We start from the raw sequence: 19553 nt of genomic DNA on the forward strand, positions 1-19553 counted from the left end.
ATTAATATACAAGCTACACCTCGGAGCTTTGCTTCCGTAGGAATTATAGGAATTTTAAGATACAATAAAGCATTTAGTCTTTCACTGTGGCCTTTCGCCTTCCACTATCACGTCCAGTTTTTTTTTTCTTCAAATAGTTTCTTACTTTAAGTATTAGGTATTAAGTACTATACTTTACAAACGGCGATGAAACTCACTTTTTAGCTTTATTATACCCTTTATGCCGGCTACACTAGGTAATATATCGCGAAAATTCGCGATAGACTGCTGGGTTTTTATTGCGGTAAATAAAATCTCTCATACAACCTACGCAATGTTAATGCATTCGCGTCGACGTATGCCCGAATTCGATGATAGATTTGTGTATAGCCGGCATTAACATTGCTTCCTTAGGTACTTATTACAAGTTTAAAGGCCAGTTACACAAATTTCTTATAAAATATCATTTATCTGACAAATTAACTTAACCGCTAGATAATGTTCTTTATGTTATAATCTAGATAGCCTAACACTGTGAATCACAATTTTAAACGCTATCCGTTCCATATGTTACGTATAATTGGCAATCAGATATTTTATCAGCAAACGCTGAAATAGGCCAATAACATTATAACATTACTGCAGGCCTACCATCAACATTTACGGAACTATTCCAATGCAATTCAGTTCAATTTAGGAACCTAAAATGAATCGCATTCATAAATCCATCGATTTTGCGATGCAGATCAGTTTAGGTCGCAAAGTGGATCGCGATAAGATACAATGATAAGCCTGATAAAACAGTTCAATCAATTATCTTAAAAGTTTTATAGTCATCTCATCAAAAATTCGATCAAGTATAGATACAACACATTATGGGTTAGAAAATATTATACCTAGTCACATTTAGATTTTGTATGTACATATTTTTATGTAATTAATAACCTCCCCTTAATTTTTAGTAGTAATTCTGATTCTAGACACACGGAAGAGTATTAAACCAAGTTCAAGAAAAGAGATCACTGTGCAACAAAAAACAATTTGGCAACATGTAAAATAAAAAAATAAAATTGGCATTTTATAAATTATTTAACTATTGTCTATAAAACTAAATTAAAATCTTTAATAAGTAGGTACTTGGGTAGATAGTACTCGTCATCATGTATTAAGGTGAGTACTTCCTAAGTAATCACGGGCATTCCCATTATACCGAAGAAAAATATATGTATTGTAGCGTTTTTAAAAAGGGGTAAAGTGTAGGTACCTACGTTGTAAATTTACAATTTATAGTTACACGATTACGATACGTTTTTACGATACGATTGTTAACCAAGGAATCAGATCGGTTTTAAAATGGATTTGTCTATATCTAAAGGTTATTGTCCAATACCCTATCCTATTAATTACGTTTACTTTTACGTTTACGTTTTATTGAAATGCTTCTCGGCATAAAATACAAACGTTTCACTGCCTTTAATGTTTTCACTAAACTTGATTTTTTTGCTGAAAAATCACACTAGCTAAAAGGACAGTTGTGCCGAGCTCTAGAATTCACTTCACTTATTGCAGAGTTCTCGGCGTGTGCACGACGAACACTTCACAACTACGCGCAGGTTTTACCACTCGTTCGTCCGAATGTTCGCTGAGAAAACACACAGGCTCAGAATTTGGACTTGGCCGCGCTACCGTTGTTGTGGTCTCTTCGAAGCGGACCGGGTACCGCCTGGAACTACGCCGTGCCTGGGAAATATAATTACGTTACAAATACGTATTATTTGATTGAAACTAACGTGTGAAATATACATTAACGAAAGAGATCGATAAACTAAGAAAGCGTGAGTGACATATATTTTATAAGCTTATTTATGTATGAAAATAATGGGTAGAAATTGAATTTTGGAGCAAGTATGTTCAGATAAAATTGTATGTATACCTACATGTATAGTTTGGATGACAATGCTTTTGTATTAAATACATGACTTTATTTGAAAGCTTATTGGGAGCCGACGGATCGACTACCGACAAAGAAACTCCTCGACGGTTTACAGCAAGGATTTGAGTTTTTATGAACGTGTTGAATTAAGATCTTATTGGTGACAACAAGAGTACAAAAATTACATTTTGGTTAAAAAAAAAACTTAATTAAACCCACAATATCACTCGCATTTTAATAAATCACGATTTAGAAACATGTTAAAGCCGTTCAGTGGAAGTTAAATGTTTGTTATTTCCTATGAAATTGCAGCGGACTTCAAAGCGTGGTCTGTTGACATTGATTGCGCCAACCGTGACAAACACGTGTAATGCCGGCTATATTATTAACGGGAAACAGTTTGGCGAATTTCATTAGACGCTGTCTGTATACGCAGTAGTGTAGTTTAATAGTGTAGTTTCAGTATACGCTGCTGGTTTTTCATTGCGGTAAACAAAAACTCCCATATAAATGTTTATATGCATTCGCATCGCCATGTGTCCGAGTTCGGCGGTAATGTGCAGCCGGCGTAAAGTTAACAATTAATTCTTGAAGCATGATCATAGCCGATCGATTCTTACGTAATCGAGGTTAATTTATGATACATTTTGTATTTTTCTTTAAGATTTGAAACAGTTTCTGAAAAAGCATCGATCGTATGCTTGCAAATGGTCTGACAACTTGGCACGCTGACCAATGACCGTGCGAAGTGCAGACGAAAAAGTAGAAAAGCGGACCCTGGGCTCCAAAGGTCAACGGCTGCGGAATAAACCGGGAAAATGCTCAGATTAGAGAGAAAGAACGTCAGCGCTCAATTAATTTTAAAACCTATTGAATCTATACTTCTATACTATTATTATAAAGAGGTAAGCGTTTGTGAGTTTGTGACTTTGTGAGTTTGTATGTTTGAGGAGCGTAATATCCGAAACTACCTAACCGATTTCAAAAATTATTTCACCATTAGAAAGGTACATTAACTACGATTGCTGTAGGCTATATTTTATTTCAAAATTCCCACGGGAGCGAAGCCCCTACGGCAACATCTAGTAGTTTATATAGTCGTCCATTGAACTGGGATCCTTTCGACACAATATTACTTTAAAACTGTCCCACATTTTATAGTATAAGTACTTACCGCTAAGTACCTATGTTTGGCTTGACAATGGCAGACATGGCAGACGTAATATCTCGACCATTTCACAACCCAAGTAGCTGAATCTAGATTTATTTGAATGTTTTATTTGTATTATTTTAGTATTCGTTTTGTATTTGTATACCAAATACTTGTGCCTATTATCTAATTATTGACTTGGATATAAACACGTCTTATCGCACATAACAACAATCTTACCTGATCGTGAAGAATTGTGTCCGTGACAGGTAATTTACCCTTCGATAAACGCGTCCCGGAAATTCCTGCGAACAAGCAAGACAGATCAGATACCCCGTTCAGAAATTCACAGGCACTTATTGATGTAAAATTTTACAAATGTCAAATTTAAAATTATGTTATACTAATTGCGGAATTTCAGGATAAAAAGTACCCTGATGACAGGTTATATTCTACCCGTGTGCCAAAAGTCGTATCTATCCGTCCAGTCACGCGTCCAGAAGGTTTTGCGTGAAAGAATGACAAAAATACTCTCCACTAATCTCCACAAACTTTCGCATTTATAATATTAGTACTTAGAATATCTTAATGCTACAAACTACTAGCATTTCGCACTACACTAGCAAGACGACCTCGATGGCGCAGTGGTAAAGTGCTTGCCTCTGAACCGAGAGGTCCCGGGTTCGATCCCCGGTCGGGTCATGATGGAAAATGATCTTTTTCTGATTGGCCCGGGTCTTGGATGTTTATCTATATATGTATTTGTTATAAAATATAATATCGTTGAGTTAGTATCTCATAACACAAGTCTCGAACTTACTTTGGGGCTAGCTCAATCTGTGTGATTTGTTGTTGTATATATTTATATTGTATATATTTATATTTATATTTCGAACGACCGCTGCTGAGAAAAAATGTTGAAAAAACTCATTTGAACATCCAGAAGGGGTGAAGAAAAAAGAACGGGCCCAAAATTAACTTGACCGAAATAGCAAAGAACACATGCATACATAGATAGATATGTGATATTGAAATTAATCGAAAATATCTTTTCCGAGGTTATTTTGAGCGTACGGAAATATTACCCCATTTTCCTGGAAATGATGCCTATTGTCACAGATTGTATAATACGTTATTGTAGAGGAGATTAGGAGAATGCGCAGCATTATGTAACGACCAATACGTCACCACAATCTAGATATAAATGTTACGGGATTATAAATGTTTTGCATAAAGTATGTCAATGTATTTTTAAATCTAACAAAACGCACTTTCAAAATTTTGATAATTTTTGATTCGCAAAAAAATTAAAGCTTTGGTCAAGTAACGCCTCGCTAACATTTTACAAATTATAGATAACTAGCTTCTCCCTGGGGCTTCGCTCCCCTGGGAATTTCGGGATAAAAGTACCCTATTCATAACAAATTTCATAACAATCCGTCCAGTAGGTTTCGCGTGAAAGAGTAACATACATCTTCACAAACTTTCGCATTTATAACACTAGCTGCGCCCCGGGACTTCTCTCCAGAGATTCTTTATCGATGTCTAAATTACCAACTCTCGGTACTTTCCTACAAGCTGTTGCCCACGGCTTCTTGCTTCTGCGGCGATAGATGACGCAGAAGTTTTTCTTCTTGATATCCAGCTATAAAAGAAATTTCTTTTTTTGTAGTCAGTTATGAAAAACAGGAAAATTGACCTGGTATTTCAGAAGGGCTGGCGTGAATGCAGAATATCTTCCTCGCAGCTCTGGTGAAGGTCCTGGGATCCAGCGTGTAGGAGCCGTAGACCAGCGGGTCCATGCACGAGTTGGACACGGCCATGATGAAGAACAGGTCCTGGACTCGCGCGGACACGTGTGACGCCGACTGCCAGTCTACCATATACCTGAGGATAAAAATTTTACAAATATAGTGTCACGTGACACTTTATACATCACGGGGTAGACAGAGCCAAGAGTGGCGGTGGTGGTCCAGTGGTTAAGATGGTCGCCTGTGATCAAAACTTGAATAAGACTTGAATAAATCGAATCGAATATTAGACAGTGGTAGCAATAACACATTCAGCAAGAAAATTTACCTGAAATAAAATTAATTTACTTATTACTTGTTGCCCAAGGCTTCGCCCGCGTGTATATCCCACGGGAAAATCATTTTTTCAGGGACGAAAGGTACTAATATTCCAAACGACTACATATTATGCAAAAATTCAAGAAGATTGGTTGAGTAGATAAAGCGTGAAAAGGTAACAAACTTACTTTCGCATTTATACCTAATATTCATTAGGATACGGTTTCATCAAAAAGTGTGACACCGTAACAGACAGACTATCGCACTTTTGTGATAAAGGGAAAGAAACGCGGGAAAGAAAAAATTCAACACGGAGCGTTTGTCTCAAAGGAATGAAAAATATGAAAATTTTCGTAACATCACAAATTCTCATTTTAATTTTCTCGATTAAAAGCGTCCATTAATACATCCATTTATAAATACTTTTAAAATTATCCAGGGTGTCACCTTTTTCGTAATGCATATGTGATTGGGGTCAATGTTCCAAGAGACGGGTATAAACAAGGGGTTTAATATCACATTTCCATCATGGCGGGTCAGAGTTCACAGCCCTAAAAAGAGGCCCGTTTTAATTCCACATTGCTATGTTGCGCACGGTGTTTCGATCATGTGTGCACTCGAGGGAGTTAACCTATTTAGGCAAAAATATACATATGGTCGTAAATTCTTTATTTTCACCAGACTATAAACAAAGCGTGATTCTAAAAAGTTGCAAGATTCACTCGCAGCTTTAAAAATAACCTAGAAATTCAGTACGTAGTACGTAGTCATTTTGGAGTTTGTACACGGAATACATACATATCTTGTCGATTGAAAAAATTACGACAAACCTTTCTATAATTAGTATAAGGTTGTACTCTCATTTAAATCCCAAAATATTATTATGCTTCGGGTAAGTTATGTTCCGGACTTGGCTGCGACACTACCGAGTGTCAAGTATTACTGCACATTTATCCCGCCAGAGTACAGCACTGTATGTTAGATACACAAAAGCTTTGCCGCCTTTTGCTATGTCGATTAAAACGTTTATTTTAGAGTACTTCATTAATCTTTTCATTATGTAAGCACTCTTTGTGAAAATATACAACAATGAGCATATTCGGGTGCCGAAATATTGAGAAAAATCGTTTTCCATAAGATAAAAACTTCGAAAACTATGGGATACCTACGCCTCACGTGGTAAAATTTTCAAGCCAGTAAACGGTCGAAAAGAAGCTCGGAACACTTCACACGTGAAGACCTATTAAAATATGGACTTCATACAGGTAAGATCTTCAGTGAAAATCAAGTTTTTATCAGTTTATGACCACAGTGGACCAAATAATACAGAACATAACCGAAAATAGTGTTATTATTTTCAGGATAATCCACTAAGTCCTTACTTTTTCCTTTAAACTCGCACCACGATTGCGCAGAAGATATTTTGGTCGTAAATCTGCAACAATATTGAAAATTGCCGCTTTTTGCCTCCATTAGCAATGTTTGTGTACCAGTAGTGCCATCTGCGCTGAGCTTTGCGTAATATGCCCTATTACAGACAAAGCCCTTGAACCAAAATCCCTGAATGACCATAGAATAACAAAGGGATAAGCAAATAAAAGATGGTAAGTGCTCGCAGCAAGAAGTATTAGTAAGGGTGCATTCATATAGGTTCACAAACTTTCATCAGCTGTGTTCCGAGTTTCTCTCTCATGGGAATTCTTGATCCGTGTGGCTCATGTTGCATGTCTCTGGCATAATTATGGTAACAAAAAGTGTATGCAAAAATGTGTTTTGTATGCATTTTTGACCTTGTACTTTATATAGATACTTTCTTATACTACTAGAAATAAAATTAAAAAAAAAAACAATGATGCCCTGGCTAACAATAACTAGAAACTACGGCTAATCAACGCTAATTTAAAAAAATCCGGTTTATATTCTCAGCCGTGTTCATTCCCCACAGTAGTTTGTGGTATTTTGACAAATACTATATAATTTAAAACTTTACGTGAAAAAAGGTCCAAACTTTAAATAAACTCTAACTTCGAAACGAAAGTTTTCCAATCTGTTTCGTTCTGTTCTGTGAAAGTTTGCCTTAGAAAACCTAGGGCCTATTAAACTTCTTTCTGATAAAATATTCTATTGTAATCTGACAGATAAAACTAACTGATGTGATTGGCCAGTTCGCCCCCACCTACTTTGTGAAACACAGTTTTTAACACTATCTGTTCTATATGTTACATATTAGAATACTAGCTGCACCTCAGGGCTTCGCTCCCGTGGCAATTTCTGGATAAAAAGATATATTATTGATATTTCTGTATAATAAGATATTTATTTCAGGTAAAATTCTATCCGTGTATCAAATTTCATAACAATCCGTCCAGTAGATTTCGCGTGAAAGAGTACCTAACACAGACATCCTCACAAACTTCCGCATTTATAATATTAGTAGGAACATACATTTCAGCAAGGCCTTTGTAGTTATAAATAAATAAATAAACAAATAAATATATTAGGACAAATCACACAGATTGAGCTAGCCCCAAAGTAAGTTCGAGACTTGTGTTACGGGATACTAACTCAACGATACTATATTTTATAACAAATACATATATAGATAAACATCCAAGACCCGGGCCAATCAGAAAAAGATCATTTTCCATCATGACCCGACCGGGGATCGAACCCGGGTCCTCTCGGTTCAGTGGAAACTTTTGAAATCAAAGTTGTTGAAGGCAATTAGAATTTAGCGCTGCAATATACACTGACACAACAATATAGCTTCATTACGTTAACCTATTGTTCGTGTGAATATAATCTATCCTTGAATGTTAAATGATATTATACGGATTATTCAATTAGGATATGCTTTGTATGCATGACAATGTCATTACAACGGAACAAGCACACCTATCTAGAAGGTACCTAAGTGTTTGCCTCTGAATCGGGAGACCGAAAAATAAGTTTGAAGTGAGACTACGATATCTACTTGAAGATATTGAGTAATCTTTTATCTTGGGCGAGAGCAACATGTCGAAACTTTGCAATCAATTCTCCCTCTCTTACTTGAGCGTAACTTCCTCAGCCGTCAAGCGTCGGAGACGTTCGCCGCGCTAATTGTCACATCTATCTCTCATGTGAGCGCATATTCACTTCGTCACATCTTTGGGAGATGATGACGACCTCGGTGGCGCAGTGGTAAAGTTCTTGCCACTGAACCGAGAGGTCCCGGGTTCACCCCGATCGGGTCATGATGGAAAATGACCTTTTCCTGATTGGCCCGGGTCTTGGATGTTTATCTATGTATGTATTTGTTATAAAATATAGTATCGTTGAGTTAGTATCCCATAACACAAGTCTCGAACTTACTTTGGGCCTAGCTCAGTCTGTGTGATTTGTCCTAATATATTTATTTATTCATTTATTTATATTAGAGACAAATCACACAGATAGAGTTAGCCCCAAAATTTTCGATTGTGAATTAGAAAATGCTTAGATCGGGTATCGAACCCGAGACCTCTGGGGTAGGTAGCTGCCCCGCCCTGTAAGGTCATCAGGGTGAAGCATTTCTGCTCAGATATTATTTTCCTTCAAATAAAACACTGTCTGAGAAATCTGATAGTTTAGTTAGTCTATACTATATAAAATAATCTTTTAAGTTTACGATTTTGATATAAATTTTAGTAAATGAAATAAAACAGGAGGCAGATTTTAAATTAAAATTGTAAATATACTTTCTAATATTACTTAAATACGTACGCGGGCGAAAAGCTATTTAAATATACTTAGATAAGTAGTAAGTTAAATAGCTTTTCACCCGCGGCTTCATCCGCGTATATTTCGTGTGACCGCTCATAACTTATTATTGTCAAAATCTCGAGTTCTAAGCAAAGTGTCCCGATGAAACAATATGCCAACTTAACAGAATTTTATTTAGACTACCTGCTATACAACTGTGTAAACCCCATTCAATTCCGACCAGTAGATTTTTGCGTGATGCGCGACCAATCATATAGACAGACAAAAAAAATTGTCCCATAAAAAGCTCCATAATTATTTTTCTTTAATATCTCCTATGTACAGAGTACAGACATAGTCCACTTACGGTTTTATTATCTAATAAAACCGTAAACGTTCAGAGAAATTGTACATAATATCTATTATTATTTACAATTTATCTGAATGTTTTCATCGCAATTAATTATGTAACATATAAAATATGGCGCATGTTAATAAGATAATTTACAAAAAAGGTTTGTGTGTACGCGGCCCCAAACAAAATTAACTTTGCCTGGTCCTCATCGCATGTAATGGTACCTAGGACTATTTTATCCCAGATTGTGAGACAAACACAAGACATAGGATTTTATTTCCCAAGGTCTTTCAAGACTACTAAAACGTGTTTTAAGGGAATAAACAACATTGTACATATAACAGGTATGATTCGCCTATAGGCACTATTATATAATATATTATATTATACTATTATATTTTAAAACTAAATCGTTAAAAATATGCCGGAAACTGGATATAATTACATACCTGAAATCAAAGTTTATAAAACCAATTTTTCATTTATAATTTCGATATAGGTAGTTAATAGTTCGAGTAACAAATTACCGCCCACAAGTTAAAGTTATGGCCTCACAATTTCTGAAAATCACTTGTTTGGGATTTGTTATTAAAATGAACTTTTGACGATATAAACGAACGCAGTGGTCCATTAGGCAAGTATTTTGGTTAATAAATAAATATTGACCTATTATGCCAATTAATGCGAATATAATTTACTTTTGAGATTTATTTCCATTCCTGATAATTACATAACATTACACTTCATCCAAACGGATTTTAAGGTTTATTAATCCATAAAATGAATGTATACATCATAAAAAAATTTTTAAAAGTGCCCTGTTGAGTTTTTAAAGCGTTTTTATGGGAGTACAAATCAAAATCATATTTAACAGCCTCCATCAAACAATTTTTGAGACTTATTTTTATGTTCATATAGAAAAAAGCTTTTAATACATTGTTACAACCAAACGTACTGTACCGGTAACGGGTGTAGAAAGCTGTGTAATTGTAAGGTACCATCGTGTTACAGGTAGGTATTGATAATATCAATCAATGCTGTGGTGACCACTTGCCCGCTTGGTATGTAATATAAAAAAATCCTCGTGTAGGAAAAATCACAAAAAATACATTACATTACTACTAGCGTATAAAATTTATAACTAATACAATATGCAAAATAAATTAACTCAAAATTAATTTTGAGGAGTTTTATTGGATACGCGAGCTCGTGGCCAAACGTAACCAATAGAAAAGAAAAAATAAATTATGAGTCTGAAGATAGAAATTTGCGAATTATACATGTGTTTAGTATAACTGCTTTTTGCAGTAGAGTGAAAGTTAATGGATGTATAACTAATATATTGAGGCTTGTATGTAAGGATCTGGGTATGACACCAGGGGACGAAATTGTTATAGGGATGGTTTTAACGATTTCTGCACGCCATTGTGTTTTAATTGCTAAATCAGTATATTTGGTCAACTTATCTGTATACGTGGAGCTGAGGTTGTGGGTGTTAGGAACGGCTATATCAATCAGATAGACTGTTTTGTTTCGTTTGTCGTGTAATGTTATGTCTGGTCTATTATGGTGAATAGTTTTATCTGTTATTATAGTTCTATCCCAGTACAATTTAGGTATAGTTAGGGGAATCCAGAACAGTTTAAAGTGAGTATTTGTAACACGTAGTTTTTTCCGTTATTAAATAATATTTATTGCGAGATACTGGTGAATAATAGAAGCAACCTGGTCGTGTCGGTGTTTATAATCCGTTTGTGTTATTGATCTACATGCTCCTGTTATGTGTTGAATGGTTTCCGGACTACTGTGGTAATGACGGCAGTTATATAGTCCTATAGTTTTTAGTATCTATGATTTGGTCTTGTATAGCCAACATAAAACCCCCCGTCTCCGGGAACAACTCTCTATTATTAAAATCTAAAAGTCGCATATTTTTCACGGCGTAAAATTTTAAATATTCGTGTGCTGAAAGCTCTTAATTGCCAGTATTGAAAATTAAATTATGCAAAATGCTCATATATCGGAAAGTAATATCCGGAAGCTTCATAAATTCACATTAACTAGTTGCTTCCTCCAGTTCCATCTGCGGCACAATATATTGGTTGCACACTTTGACAAACAAACAACACAAACTTTCGCCCCCCGTCTGGTCTCTGGGAGAAGAAATTTAAGAAAAATGTGGCCTACCTATGTTCGATTTCGTGTCTTTAACTATATGCATATTAAATTACTTCAGATATTTAGCTTGAACGTTTTGAAAGAGTAACAGACAGACATACATATAGGTACTTGAGTCTGTGAAAATCACATATATTTTAATGCGTTACTAATCAAATATATACCTAACACCTTACTCCTGTAGTTGGCACCAACTTCCATTCAAGCAGTAGGTAGCTTTATTTTGTTATTTCACGATTTGAGGCTCAAGAAAATACAGAGACGATTCAATTAAAATCCAAATAAAATCAATTATTTTGGTATTAATACCAGGACTCAAGTCCTTCCTTTATTTATCTGCGTGAAATGAGTGTAGGTAAGGAAAACCGTTATTTTTTCCCTGTCTAACAAAGGTGACCGCGGAATGTGTAACACATCCCGCAAACAACCCAAACGAATTTGTAAATCTTTGTACTGTCGACCACACATAAACTTACCTAAACCTGCATTGTAAATCGCTGCTATTGCAACCGCATATATAACTGACTTACCTATAGATAGCCAAGAATTATCTTCATAGAAATACTCACCTATTTATAAATTCAAAGGTACAAAGTAATTAATTTTCTTATTATTTTACAGTAACTAGATATTTTGACGGGCACTGTAGTACAGTTTCATATTAGACTGAAACTTAACTATCAAAGGATATTACACTCAAATTATATTCAGACCTTGGTGCAGTTAATAGGCAATACGCGAAGCCTTCGCAAGCCCTTGGCCTAAAAGTTGTATAATATGCATATTAAATTATACTATAGTTAGTTATATCAACGTACAAGATCGTTTAATAGTCTAAAAAACTGCACCCCTCATCTAAAATCCGCTATGTCTCTGACTAACTACAGAACTACACAGCTTAACTTAGAGTAGAGTTGCGTAGTAGGAGCGCGTCGCGTTGTCGCTTTGTTGTGCTCCGTTGCTTTACATAGGACATACATCACCATATAAAAACTGCGTTATTCCCTCAACGCGGAGCAAGATAGAATAACAGAGCAATGTAGCCGACACCAACGGTAAGCGACCGTCATTTAGCCAAGTCAACTCACCACAGCGTCATTGTAGCGTACGGCAGCCAGCAGCAAGCGAACACCGTCACGATGGTGACCGTCATGCGAAGCGTCCGTCTTCTGGCGCGCGCTAGAGGACGCTGGTCGGAGCGGCGCAGCATCACGCGGCTGTGGTCTGTCTGATGGTGTTTTTCTGTAACAATTTACTTAGATTTAGAAATGAAGAGGTTCGGAATTTGGCCACGACGATTCAGCTTTCTATCTTTACTAACTGTTAAAGAGTGTCAGACATAGTAGCCTATGTATATCACTCTCTATCTCTACTCCAAGCATCATCTCACAACATAACAGTGTAATATAAAACTTACAAATATGAAACCAAGTAAAAAGGTGCCTATATAGGTACTAATTACTAAACAACATTTCCTTATAGACCCGCGAACACAGACCATGCGAAATATTGTTTCTTTCTTATCGCGTGTGGGTTATAATTAACAACACTGGTATGAGATTTTATTCAGAGGCCTTAGCGAAAATATGAGATATGCCTTTCGTATTCGCGGCAATGGCCACGTCACGACCTTTGTTGATTGACGTATTTGAAGAACATGGTGTGGTGAAGCTAGTTGCGTTGCTTCACCTGCGCCCTAAAAACCTAGAAATTGGTCATGAATGAGAGAAATTTTTAAAAGATAAAAGTCTATATATATAGATGAAACTTCGAATATGACTGTAAAGAAAACTGAGGAAAATTGGAATATAGTTTTTGGCTGTATTTAACAAACAATACCCTAACTTTGCAGTCGGGTAAGAACTTTCTCAAGACAATATTTTAAAACATAAAGGTAAAAAGAATAAAGAACAGTAGGAACCCTGTTTGTTTAGGCGAGCACCTCTCCGCCATTCTCCGTCTCGCTCGAGGGGGTAAATTCAATTTTCTATGTACCTACGATGTGCAAAAGTTAGTATGTTTGGGTCGAGAATCGACTCGCGATGAATCTATATTTTATATTATTCGAAAATTATAAATGCAAGGAATCGAATGATATATACTTCGTTATTAGATACATACAATAATCCCTGAAAACATAATGCCAGCCACCAACTATCGCCGAACTCGTTGCCGACGTAAATACATGAACATTGCGTATTTTGTATGAGAGCTTTTATTTACCGCAATGAAAAACAGGCCATGCCGAATACGCCAATGTTCGGCACACTCTCACGCACCCTCTTGCTTTGGGGGCTATGAAGCCGCGAAGCCCGGAGTCCGGGGTGATTTTAAAACCGGTCGCTTGCCTGACGTTAACCCTCTATTCAATGCTATTTTGGCCTATCAGCTAGGCTAGGCTTTGTGTCCCTTAGTCGCCTCGTACGACATCCACCGGAGGATATAGCCGGCATAAAAGTGTGTAAAAAATGTCTAAGTTCTCTTACTAAATATTTAAAAAAATATTGAAATCTCTTCCCAAAGAGTATGTTTTGTATATCGATCATTTTATGATATATTTATTGTTTTACATGCGACCCTGTCCAATATCAAAGTAAGAGGACCATTAGTACCACATTAATATCGTGGTGAACGAGGCATCTAATACCAGATGGCGTAATTTATAGGTTTCAGCTGGTGCCGTTGTGGAATGAAATTGAGGGTGGGCGGGCACGGCCAAACGAACCGCAATTTTCCTTCAAGTCTTTTAGAGATTTGGCCCATAACGAAAGAGTTTTTTTGGGTTGATTTGCTCACGCGTAAATATGTATACATACAAAATGTGCAGCTGTCGCAAACGAAAATCATTCCGCATGAAACAAAGTTTGGCGTTTTCGATATGATAACAGAGCTATAATAGTTTGTAGCTTGTCGAACATTTTGTGTGTTTCCGCCCTAGAATACGACCAATCTATATCCTCCCGTGGATGTCGTGCGATGTCACTAAGGGCATCTGGTAAGAAACAATATCATTCCCAAGGATGGTGACGATAAGCTGGCGAGCGATTGTAAAATCATAGAATATGTGGTGCAGTGGTAAAGTTCTTGCCACTGAACCGAGAGGTCCCGGGTTCGATCTCCGGTCGGATCATGATGGAAAATGATCTTTTTCTGATTGACCCGGGTCTTGGATGTTTATCTATATATCTATTTGTTACAAAATATAGTATCGTTGAGTTTACTATCCCATAACACAAGTCTCGAAGTTACTTTGAGGTTAGCTCAATCTGTGTGATTTGTCCTAATATATTTATTTTTATTTATTTATTTATATTTCATATAAAAAAAATATTAAAAAAAAATTGATATTATTTGCACAATCCTGCAAATACGACTGTAGGAAACACTTGAACCAAACATAGTTAAAAACTTTCTAATAGTAGGTAATTAGTGACTTTAGAATAAATATGATTTTATCAGATTTATTTTTGCAGACGAAAAAACGCAACGCAATAAAACGCGCTCAGATGAGAAACAGAGAGAGAGAGAGAGAGAGAGAGAGAGATTTCTTGTTGACGAAGAAAACACAAAGTGAGAGAAAAATTAACATCATAAATTTATGATTGATATGTAAATTGTACGCAAATAAGGTCAAACAGATTGTGCAGTCGGAGTAGCTACGTTTCGGCGGCATTTTTCGGCAAAAAAAATATTTTTGTAATCATCTCTAAATATTTTTTTTTACTTTTTTTGTCAAAACTGTGCGAGTCACGTTTGCCGTAGCCTGAGAGGTGGGCCCATACATTCTTACAACCTGGATTCCAACAAATTAGAGGAGCTTCAATTGGAATGTCTAAGATATCCACCGGACCTTGCTCCAACAGATTACAATTTTTTTCGAAATTTGGATAACTTCTTCCAAGGGAAAAAATTCAACTCCGATAGGGCAGTCCAAACCGCCTTCAAAGATTTTATTGATTCCCGTCCGAATGGTTGTTTTAGTAAAGGTATCAATGAACTGCCTATGAGATGACAAAAGTGCATAGATAATAATGGTTCTTACTTTGATTAAATAAATATATTATATTAAAAAATATTCGACTTTTTGTTCCTCCTATACCAAACGCCAATTTCATATGTAAGGACCTAAAATTTATTGGAATAATAATATTTATTTGTACAAATACGTAAATATATTTTTCGTTGCGCATTTATGTTTGTACCTGTCTATCAAATTTGTTTGTGATGCTTTTACGAATACCTATAATAACAAACGCCTAGTAACCTTTCGTCTTTAAATAAATACAGCGCAATACAACAGTGTCTGGGCGCAAACGATATTTATTTCGAAAGTCTCAGAACATCCAACTGAAGTAATTAAAACAAAGGGGATTATAAAGATCTCAGTATTCAATTTTATCATTAACATCACTAATACGGTGAACACTGACTAATATTATAAATGCAAAAGTAAGTTTATTTGTTACCACTTCAAGCTCTATTCCATAACACTCAACCAATCTTCTTGAAATTTTGCATATACATATTATTTATTTATTTATCCGGACTGAACCCAAAAACCGTTAATACACAACATGACAAATTTTGTAAACATAGCTAGGTGCCTACTAACACTACTACTTAACTAAATATGTCAAAAAAGTAAACAGACATACAATTATTAGAAAAATGTTAGTCCGAATCATCTTGTCCGAAGGTTTAACACAGTATCTTAGTAAATGGCGTAATAATAATCACCTAAATGGTATATAAATCAATACAATCGTTATATGTAGTCATAAAAGCCATATCAGTAGCGACTTGAATAAAATCTGACACCAGTGTTAGCAATTAACACACAATTGAAGACCAACCAAAAGTTGGATCGAAAACAGCGATCGGTCGAATTTGTTCGTTTGTGAATTTGTCAAAAATCTGGAGAAAATTGATGAAGCGAACTTCGATTGCTTGAGAATAAGGTCCCAGGAAGAGAAGATAGAAGAAAGAGTAAAAAAAATGAAGATTTTACCGCTGTTCTCCTTCGAATTCTTGGAGATCTCGTAGAAGATGCACGCGTAGCAGCCAGTGATGATCAACAGCGGCATGAAGTACACAGCGCAGAGGCAGAAGACGTTATAAGCCAGTTCTTGATGAGGGCTCGTGAAGAAGTCGAAGGAGACGCACTGCTGGAAGTCAGGATTCTTCGGGTGACTCATCACGCGGAACACCAGACTCTAGAACAAGATTCAGATTAGGTTTAAGGACAATTCATTTTAAAATAATATTATTTTAAGCCCGACGCAAAAAGAGGGGTGTTATATAAGTTAGACCGTTAAGTGCGTCTATCGTGTACGTGGCACCGTAGCTCATCAACCGGTGAACCGATTTGGATGCTGTTTTTTTTGTTTGATAGCAAATTTTTATGCGGTGGTTCTTTGATTAAACATATCTATGTTTAATCAAAATCGGTTTAGCCGTTCAAAAGTTGTAGCGAAATGAATATTGAAAGTCGGGTTTTTTAAATTTGTCTAACAAATAAACTGGTTTACATTACGACTAAAAGAAAAAAAAATTAAACTAGTATAAATTAAACAAACTGTTTTAAAAAAGGACAAGAATTATATACATATAATACATATATTTACAAAAATGCCGCAGCCGCAGGTAATGGTTTAAGGTAAAATGATCCGTGTGTGAAATCCAACTCGTAGCTCGAAGCTCCTGAGTTTATACATAATATGTTATGGCTAGACCTCTGAATTTATATGAAGAAAAAGTAGAAATAATAAAAACAAAGCTAGCTCTAGTGTAACCAACTGAGACCGGCTGCGTTTAGGTTTAACCGGCTTAACCGGCCCAGCTATAGCCTGAATTCGAGGTTTAACCTAAACATATAAAAATTATACGGGTAGTTTTTTCTGCGCTCTGTAAGCGTTTCCCACGAGAACTGTTTTTTTCCACGATGGAAAATAACCTTTGTCCTTAAAAAGAAAGAAAAAAATATTTGCCAAAAACATGAGTACAAATATAAAAATTGATGTTAAAATGAATTAAACTTACATGTTATAGGTAGGTAATATAAATAGATAAGAAGCGGTGGTGGTGTAATGGTTAAGATCCCCGTCTGTGGATCGGAAGGTCCCAGGTTCGAATCCTACTCGTGCCACATGGGTTTGCATATCAATCTGACTAATGTTCCTATATATGTTTTCATCGACAATCACTGGCTTCCAGTGAAGGACAAACATCGTGAGGAAACCTGCACACTGGTTGATTATTAACTTGTGTGTGAAATGGAGAAGGCAATGGCAAACCACTCCATTAATAATGCCAAGAAAGTTGTTACGTGTGTTTCATTCCATGTTATGACCACGACCCTCAGCCATGAGGAATAAAGACTATGAAGAAGAATATAAAGAGGTTAATAAAAAGTTGAGGTGCTTTTTAAATAGATTTAAGTTTAAGCTTTTATATTGATTTGGAATTTTGTGGTAAATTTTCGGTGTCATACATACTATGCTATTACCGAGTAAAGCAGTTTTTGATGGGTGCATGCATAATCGATAGATATCTCGATGTTTCCTCAATACAACATCAGCTAGACGAGGGAATAAATGAGCATTGATTTTCACTAATGTCCTTCATCGTTTCGTACGTATATCTCTTACGTCCGTACGTATATATATATATTTCAAACAGTTCGGTTAAGTAGGCAAAGCATGGAGAAAGAGTAACAAACAAACTCACTTTCCCATTTAATTAAATAGAAAAGATGACAGAAAATTTTAATGGATCACCTAATGAACTTAAACTATTCTATAATTCTCCCTCATTATAAGGCTTTGAATCCTACAAAGAAAATATAGATGTTATTCAGAAAATTTCTACAATGTCATTGAATGTTACTCGTTCAATAAACTGAGCAATTTCGAAAATAATTGCACATTGCGCCCTTACAGAAACGCCCCCATAGAAACACATTGCGACGCTGAACACGGGTAGCATCTGCCAATTAACATGTTTGTACAGTAGACAGCACATCAAGATCCAAAATCGTTACACATTGCCAGTGCATAAAGTAAAGTTATCTATTCAACTCGGTTAACAAATAATTCTATACAAAATAATCTTCGTCACTAAAACCCGCCTGCAGGAGGCGAAACCATTTTACTTTGTTTCAATGAAAAATTCCGAAGATCGACCTTTAAGCTACTTGAACTAAATCTGACGCCAGTAGGCACCACTAGAAAGGAAATTTAAAAATGTTATGTAACGTTTTAAACTATTACGTGTTCCAAGAGATCGGCAAAGAATTTTTTGATTACAAGCTTTTATTGTTGTCAGAGAGATCTCTCAGAAGCATTAAGCAGTGTGCCCTCGTCGAGAGCCATTCCTGAGTGTGTGCCCCGGAACCGGAGCGGTTATATTGCATTTATCTAACCTAAACGTGTGTAAGTAGGTACGTAAGTTGCGGTTGAATGTACTATTTGACTTGTAAATCTGAATATAATATCTGAATTACGTGATAAATATTATTTTCTAGTCTTATCGTCGAGTCGTGATTAAAGAGTGATAGAACCCAATGAACTGATCCTGTAATTTGAGAGCTATTTTGTGATGAATTATAGACATATTCTTACATATCTTAGGTATCTATATTGTGAAGACTTAGCTATTATCGTGTCAACGGGTCCAGCAAAAGAATCCCAATATTATGCCCATATCAGAAAATTTGGATCGTTATAAAATTCATAACTTAAAAGGAAGAAGAATTTAGCGCTGGTGGTCCAGTTGTTAACACCTTCGTGGACGCACTACTGCTATAGCAGTCAGTGAGCAGTCATTATAATAACAACTCCTACAGTTGCATGGCTTCCTGTTTAATATTACCGTCCCTCTTCACAAAATCACTACAGGATATCGAGGAAAATATGTACGCACGTATAAATTAACACTTCGTTTTCAAAGTACTTTTTAAGTCACTTGAAATAATAGTTTCCAAAATCAAATAAAATTTGCTACGTTCAAGATTAAATAACCAATTCATTTGAAATGCTAACTCAAATAGAGTTGAAATTGAAATTTGAATTAGTGAGATTTTAATGCAGCCATTTTGTATAACTCGATTGTTTAGTTGAATGTTTTCATGAAATCCAAATTGATTTTGATTCACGAATAGATTTAGCG

The 19553-nt window shown here is 35.8% G+C and overlaps 1 protein-coding gene and 1 long non-coding RNA gene across 2 annotated transcripts in view; one reads left to right on the forward strand and one right to left on the reverse strand.

Annotated features, from left to right (window-relative positions):
- Window positions 1-19553, reverse strand: part of LOC128676070 (adipokinetic hormone/corazonin-related peptide receptor variant I-like) — a 21008-nt gene continuing 1455 nt past the window's right edge. Inside the window, exons 3-7 of the mRNA XM_053756009.2 lie at window positions 16396-16600; window positions 12476-12629; window positions 4762-4949; window positions 3303-3367; window positions 1-1719 (exon numbers count right to left, since the gene is read on the reverse strand). Of these exons, the coding sequence (XP_053611984.2) occupies window positions 1540-1719; window positions 3303-3367; window positions 4762-4949; window positions 12476-12629; window positions 16396-16600 (792 nt within the window). The 3' untranslated portion in view covers window positions 1-1539. The remainder of the gene's footprint in view (window positions 1720-3302; window positions 3368-4761; window positions 4950-12475; window positions 12630-16395; window positions 16601-19553) is intronic.
- LOC135309860 (uncharacterized) lies at window positions 1318-4882 on the forward strand. The gene is made up of 3 exons (XR_010370093.1): window positions 1318-1354; window positions 1549-1814; window positions 4774-4882. It is a non-coding gene; the product is annotated as an uncharacterized LOC135309860 (long non-coding RNA).

The sequence above is a fragment of the Plodia interpunctella genome, chromosome 15 (assembly GCF_027563975.2).
Source record: "Plodia interpunctella isolate USDA-ARS_2022_Savannah chromosome 15, ilPloInte3.2, whole genome shotgun sequence".
Lineage (NCBI taxonomy): Eukaryota > Metazoa > Arthropoda > Insecta > Lepidoptera > Pyralidae > Plodia > Plodia interpunctella.